This window comes from Chelonoidis abingdonii, chromosome 4, assembly GCF_003597395.2.
Source record: "Chelonoidis abingdonii isolate Lonesome George chromosome 4, CheloAbing_2.0, whole genome shotgun sequence".
Taxonomy (NCBI): domain Eukaryota; kingdom Metazoa; phylum Chordata; order Testudines; family Testudinidae; genus Chelonoidis; species Chelonoidis abingdonii.
This window is the reverse complement of record NC_133772.1, coordinates 62,306,533-62,314,184: the sequence shown is the minus strand read 5'-3', so window position 1 is coordinate 62,314,184 and position 7,652 is coordinate 62,306,533. Positions and strand designations below refer to the sequence as shown.

At 37.8% G+C, this 7,652-nt stretch overlaps 1 protein-coding gene across 4 annotated transcripts in view; it reads right to left on the bottom strand.

The window, feature by feature from the left end:
- Nucleotides 1–682: 682 nt before the first annotated feature.
- BDNF (brain derived neurotrophic factor) overlaps nt 683–7,652 on the bottom strand; it is a 50,384-nt gene continuing 43,414 nt past the window's right edge. For all 4 annotated transcript variants that reach the window (XM_032770859.2, XM_032770861.2, XM_032770860.2 and 1 more), the window contains exon 2: nt 683–5,038. In XM_032770859.2, coding sequence (XP_032626750.1) covers nt 4,277–5,038 — 762 coding nt within the window. In that variant the 3' untranslated portion in view covers nt 683–4,276. The remainder of the gene's footprint in view (nt 5,039–7,652) is intronic.

Below are 7,652 nucleotides of genomic sequence, written 5' to 3'. Positions count from 1 at the left end.
TATACAAGTTCAATGTAATGGATATGAATAGACATGGCACCATTTCCAAAAAACAGGTACATGACCAGACTATAGATATTGAATGTATGTCTCATTTGTTTAGTTATTTATTAATTGATTTATTAAAAAATCCCACCACGCTACTTCAATTTTAACCATTTTTATAGTTGAATAAAATCAATTATGCCAGATTCATGGATACTCATGTTCCTAGCATTCATGGTGTAGAATTAAATGGAAATACATAATTCTGAAAAGAATCTTCAAGTTTTGTGGAAAATGACATCTTGACATGCCACCCCTCCCCCAGTTATGAAGAAGAGCTCTGTATCAGCTCAAAAGCTTGTCTCTTTCACCACCAGAAGTTGGCCCAATAAAATATACTGCATCACTCACCTTGTCTCAGCTATGAAACAGGTGGCTATCTGCTCTCTAAATGAAGTGTTATTGCTAAAATAAAGTAAACGGTGCTTTAAAGCAAGGAACACACATCTTCATAGTAAAACTCAAGGTTGTTTTACAATTAAGGAAAAGTGACATGATCCCTAACCCTTCCCACACCCAAGTTTTTTATATATATATTGAAAATAGTTTAAAAGAATACAAAATATTATACTTAAACATATATTAATTAGTACACTTAAATATAGCTAAATTATATTTACAGTATGATGCAGATACTTTTAATTTTAATGCCAACTTCAATGTTTCCCAAAAAACATAACATTATATAAATATACAATAAATATTTGTTACACATGGTGAATAATAGAGAACTGTTCCACAGACATTAACTTACATTTGCACGAAAGTCTTTACTTTAACAAAGCAATAGGCCTGCTGACATGAATGAAATACCTTTGCCACAAACAGACCACAGCAAGACTTCAATTGAGTGACTTTTTAAAAAAAATCTCATTTCAACTAAAACTGCCACTCCTGGGATCATGGATGTATTAGGCCTGGCATGTGACAGCCATGGAACCGTATTGTAATTAATTGCCTGGTTCATCTTACAGAAATTGTAAATACCAACACCTTAGGGAATAATTTGTACCACATTAATATACTTGCATAGAAGATTCATTTGCTATTCCTGTCCCCCCCAAAAAAATCTATGGATTTTTTTAAATGTACAATTATTAAAGAAAAATAGAAGTCAGATTCTTCAACCTTTACTCACTTTGTTTAATAAGCTACTCCATGAATAGACCCATTAATTTCAATTACTCAAGAGTAAGAGTGGCAGAATTTGGACATAGATCAATGTACGGTATTTTTAAGACTCCACACAACATATAGTCCTCACATCTGGCCCAATCCTGGCTGAGTTTTAAGTAAAGACATATCTATAGATAATTTTGCAAGTTCACTATCTTTGTTCTTTCTAGTATAAATTATATTTAAAGAAAGTCACTTCTCTCATAGAAACTTATTAAAGTCAATTAGAATTTATTATTTTTAATATTATGTCCAAATTACATTCCTTTCATGTTCCATCTGTCCTTCCACTGCTAAGTTAAGAAATAGGTAATACACCTATACTCTGCTTAATTTCACCCCTTCCTGTTTTCTACTTGGCTGCCTTTTTTAATTTTCGTGGTTTGAAAAATATGACAAAATAAAACCATTGTCACATCTAAAGTTAGATCTCAGTAGAGTCAATTGCTCTTCTTGGCTGAAATTCCAGCTTCTTTAAAGTAAATGGCAAAACCCCTTCTGTCTACAGAAAGAGTACGGAAATACTATTGAAGTTGCAATTGCTTTATACAGTATTATCAGGGCTATGAAAAATAAGGATATTTAACATACACAAAACTGATGATGGACCAACTGATCTGAACAAAATCAAATCCTCTTCCACCCAACCCTTCAGTCTGTATAAAGCAAACTCAAACTGGACCTTTCAGATCTTCAGGTAAGTACTTTATTTCTAGTTTCCATCTGGGAGCAGCATGCCTGAAATCTCTCCATAAAGCCTGAAGTTTGAAGCTTCAAGAGGTTCAGATAAATGTCTCTCTCTGTATCCCTGTGGATTTCCATAGTTGCAGCAGCACATTCTTGCTAGCAGTCCCTAAGCTTAAACATATTGAGGATGGAGGAAGAAGTTGTCATTGAGCAGGTGCGGCAGCTAAATTCTGGTAGTCATTTCTTCTGTTGAACTGACAGATCCAGAGTCTGTTTACCTTTAGTATAAGGACCATTTATTTAGTCATCCTTGGCTGACAAGGATGATTGGGTTAATTTAGGGGATAATGTCTATTTGTATATTGATCAAATAGGTGGGTTATTGGGTGCTGAACATATGTCCAGGGATAATTTGTGAGAAAGGAGTACATTTTACAATAAGTCTGATCGCTGGTGATTTAAAATAGAGATGCAAAATAGGGCACAAATTTTGCTAATATTAAATTCTGGATGAAGTATAGCAAAATTTAAGTGTTCTTGTTTTACCTATTTTTTCTCTCATCTCTTTTCTCCCACCTACCTGAATTGCCTACAAAGCTGAAATATTGGGCTAATGGACTCATTAACTACTGGTTACTTGAGCAGAGGGTGAGCTACTTTCCCTCACTCTAGAATGCATGTTTCCCCTACTGTATTCACTGCAATTGCTGTACTTAGTCCTTACCTATAGTTATCCTTTGTTTAATCACCTTTGCTCTGTTTTTGAGTTTCTAACTCAAAAATACGGATTTCATGCTATTGGACTACTAGGACATTGCTGCAATTGGATATTCACATCTAACTGGATTTGGTGTGTTATCCCAAGAGTGACTATCACACCTACCATTTTTGTCGCTATTTGTTTAATGGATTAAAGCTGCCATGTACTGCGCCTTAAGATATAGAACCTCTTGAACGTATCCAAATATATTCGCTACTTAAAGGTAGAGGTAGAGCCCTCTTTCTACTTCATTCCAGAGCCACCCTTCCAGAGTCTTTCAGGCCTGAATTCTCTCAATTTCTCAAGTGCTATATTTCCCAGAAACAAAAGGGACAGAGCATATTGGATGTTTCCTTTGTCATCAGTGGAGAATTACGCTATAGCACATACATCAGTATGTAGGGCAATGGCATTGTTCTGCTGCTGAACACATGGTATCAAATTCATTGCAGATTTACACTCATGCAGCCCCACTCAAACCAATGCGTTGCAACTCATAATTGAATTGGGCCGACACTGTCCAACCCTGTAGCTGCTCTGATCTACGTTTACTGTACTCTGTTCAGACCACATTATCGTGAAATTTTATTGTGCTTCAACAAAATGTTTGATCCAAGCACAAAAAGTCTTTTATTACATTTTAAGTAATTGCTCTCAAAACTCTAGATAATATTTTCAATATGACAAGCTTAGTCATATGGTGAGGAGTGAAATATTTTAGAGATTGCAATCAATTTCCTGCCCAAGACAGGAGGGGAGGGGGGGACTCCAAACAACCCCTCTCCCAGACCCTATCCCCCACACAAACCAATGTGATATAAGCAACTGCAGTTTTTCCAATATATATTAAAAAAAATAAATAAATAAAAGCATGGAGCCAGACAGTTACACAAGTACTGTCCTTAAGCCTGCAGTTCAGCAATGTGAAGCAGAACATCAGCATTCTTTTTCAGTTGCCTCTTTTTTTTTTATTTATTTTGTCAGTAGCTTGATTCAATATTGCAAACACCTTCACAACATACAAAAAAAACCCAAATTTGTTTTATCCAGAACATATATCATAATGATTTTTTTTTCCTTTTCCAACCTTGAGGGAATTTAAAAGTAAAAAAATAAAACAGTAAAACTATGACAACAGCACCTTGACATTGTTTTAATTCCAACGCTATCAGAAGTTAAAAGCAGTAAACAGATATAATACTAACAGGAATAAAGATACTTACTGTCTAAAATGTAAACGGAACGTTTTGGTTCAAATTTTTTTTCTGAAAGAGGACAGTTTATCATCAATTCACAATTGAAGCAGCATGCAATTTTATTATTTTTTTAAACTTTTTACGTTTTCAATTCTTGGCAACGGCAACAAACCACAATGTTATCGAGGAATGTAATGCAGAGACTTATTTGTTTTAGTTGTGCGCAAATGACATTTGTTCCCCTTCAGGTCATGGATATGTTCAATAAATAGATTGTGGAACCACTGTACTGTATAAACTTCAGTTATACATGCAGTCCATAAAATTATTATTTTACTGAATAATTTACCCTGTTATGTATATATACAAATAGATAATTTTGTCTCAATATAATCTATACAACATGAATCCACTATCTTCCCCTTTTAATGGTCAATGTACATACACAGGAAGTGTCTATTCTTATAAACCGCCAGCCAACTCTCTTTTTGTTATCCATGGTGAGAGCTCGCACATAAGACTGGGTAGTTCGGCACTGGGAATTCCAGTGCCTCTTGTCTATGCCCCTGCAACCCTCTTTTGTGTAACCTTTGGGATTGCATTTGGTCTCATAGAAGTATTGCTTCAGTTGGCCTTTGGGTACTGGGACTTTTTCCAGGACCGTAACCGTTGCACCAGACATGTCCACTGCAGTCTTTTTCTCTGCTGCTGTTACCCACTCACTAGTACTGTCACACACGCTCAGCTCCCCTCGGCGAGCAGGGTCAGAATGGCGCCGGACCCTCATGGACATATTTGCAGCATCCAAGTAATTTTTGTACTCCTCAAGCAGAAAGAGCAATGGGGGCTCCAAAGGCACTTGACTGCTTAGCATAACCCGAGATGTGTACAAGTCGGCATCCTTGTTTTCCTCACTGGGCTGGACGTCCTGTTCCTCATCTAGAAGCTCCTCTATGACATGTTCAAAAGTGTCTGCCAGTGATGTCAGTCCTCTTGAACCAGTGTTGGGCCCACTTAGGCTCTCCAGAGTCCCATGGGTCCGAAGACCTGGGTAAGCCAAGCTGCCTAGTCCTCTGACACTTGCTTCTTTCATAGGGGCAGCTTTCATGCAACTGAAGTATGAAATAACCATAGTAAGGAAAAAGATGGTCATCACTCTTCTTACTTGGTGGAACTGTTAAGGACAAGACAAAAAACAGATTTAAAATTTCATAGGGGCCAAAACAAATCCGTATCCATTTAGTTGACCTGAAAGGAGAAAAGTTTACTGATGTAACAGCTGTTATGAACATCAGTTGCACAAAGGTGCACATTAATATCAATGGTGCATTATTGTTTCTGTTTTATAAAGAGACACTCAACATTTGTCCTTTGATTTATATCTTCAGCTAACACATAAGGCAATCCTGCCCAAGGTCCTTCACTAGTAAATGCCACATTTCAGATACTATATCGGTTTAAGATTTAATGACCTACCATTTGTGGTGTGAGTGTAACAGCAGATTAGAAATGGCACTAAACATCTACAGTACAAGGGTAAGAATTTGAAGAGTGTCAGAGATAGCTGTGTACTTGTAACAGACAACGTATTTTAACCTTGAAGCTGAGATGTAAAGTCAGGCTACCTTCTCTTGTGCTACTAAAACAATTTTGAGATTGTGTACATCACAACATAAAGATTCTGGGCAAAAAGTAATTAGCTATGCATTTAGTCCCTGTCTATTCTGCAGCTTGAACTGTGCAAGCAACAGCCATACGAAATAAAAGTTGCTCTGCCAGAATCTGCTCCAGCAGCTGTTTTCCTGTGTGGTTGTTGCTTATGTGGGTCAAATAAGATTTCCATTTTGAGTGCCCCACAGGTATTTTATTCTGAGGAGTGTTGTGGCCCAAACCGTGTCACAGCCTGTCTGCCTGGGGTTGTCTATAGCACATGTGGACACAACCACCATAAGCTGTAACTATGGTTTGAAAAATACTTTCAATCACCAATAGAAGCTATACAATTACTGGGCATTTGCAGGCTTACTTCTTGCCTAAAAGTAAGTGTGTACAGAAATTGACTATGCAACCAGACAAACCATCACAGAGTTAGTACTATAATAAACATTTAAAATGCAGCCTAAGTAAATAAATTGTTTGTATCACCTGAATGTGATGGAAATGTTTCAACACACGTTATATTGAAAGGACAATAATAAAACCGCTGTAAGGTAACTAGGAAGGGCCAAATCCTACAGTCTTTATTCAGGCAAGCTAGCTGTCGAACTCAGCATTGATTTCTATGAAAGTTTTCCTGAGTAAGAATGGCAACATTTGGTTCCCGTGCTTGAGCACAGCAGAGCTAGCATGAACCAGCCATTAGGGCCCTGCCACCACCTCAGGTGTTTTAAATATCATGACTGTCTAGTTTGCCTTTTGTCTCTCACATTCAGCCCACAGTCTGTGGTGTAAGGCGGGCAAGGTGTGTGATAAGGCAAACAGCACGCAGTATGGAAGAGGAAGAGTGAGGGAGTGGTTTATATATTATCAAAACCCACAACACACACTCAGTAGAATTAACAAAATTTGTTCCTATCAGCACTTCAGAATCTGATGGCATGTCTATCCACCTCCCCTTTGTTTTGTCTTTTCAGGTTATAAGCGCTTCAGAGCAGGAACTGTCTCTTGCTATGTATGTCTGTACAGTGCACATTTTAGATGCTACATTGCACATTTTAGGTGCTCCTTTAATAAGAAATCCATACAATCCTTGAAACCCCTCAGTGACAAAGAGAGCTGTGTTTGCTGATCTGAAAGTGCTGCTACAACATCTTCTAAGTCCACTTGTTACTTTTTCCCCCTTCCGATCCCTGCTCATGCCAGTTCACTGCTTGGTAGAAAGCAATGGCATTGTTCACATTTTTGAAGCAGCAGCTAATGTTCATTTCAGTGCTTTTGAAGTTCATTCGGAAGTACCTCATACTTGGCATGCACACTGGAGTAAATGCTGTATTTGTCTGGCAACAGGGTGCTCTGTAGAAGTCTTACTTCATCTCCTACAAATATTCTGTGGGAAACCAGTACTCCCAAATTTGCAAGAGGAAAAGACCAAACTAAAAAGCTCACATGCTAACGGGACACTGCCCAGGTTTTAGGGCCCAACATTCACTTAGTGAAGGGTTATTTCTTACAAGAGGAATTTACTTGAGGGGTGAGTTGAGCTGGGGAGATCCTCATGTCGAAGTCATCCTTCCTGTTTAAGTATGTCATTGTGGCACAGACACACTGAAATTAAACAAACCTGATGGCTGTGACTCACAGGAATATAGTATTTCTTCTAATGATGAGGAACAGTCATCTTTTGTACATAAATGGTGTTTTTCATTCTTTGGATCTCAAAGCATCTTACAGACTGGGTATCATTATTAATATAAACATAGATTTATCTTACTGGCAGACAGGGCACCTATGGCACTGAGAGATTATGCTCCCATTGGTTCAGCTGCACCCAAGAACTGAGACACTGAAAAATCTGTAAACATTCTGAAAATTCTGCCCTCAGTGATTTGCCCAAGGTCACACAATAAGTTAACAGCAGAGCTAGGAACAGAACCAAGATCTTATGGCTTCCACTCAAGTACTCATTACTGTTGTTGTTATTTATATTACAATAGTGCCCAGAGGCCCCAGCCAATATCAAAGTTCCACGTGCAGGGAGCTGTACAAGCATAAAATAAAAGACAGTCCCTATGCCAAAAACTTTACAGTCTAAATAAGGATTAAACATACCAAGTGGGTGTAAAACACAA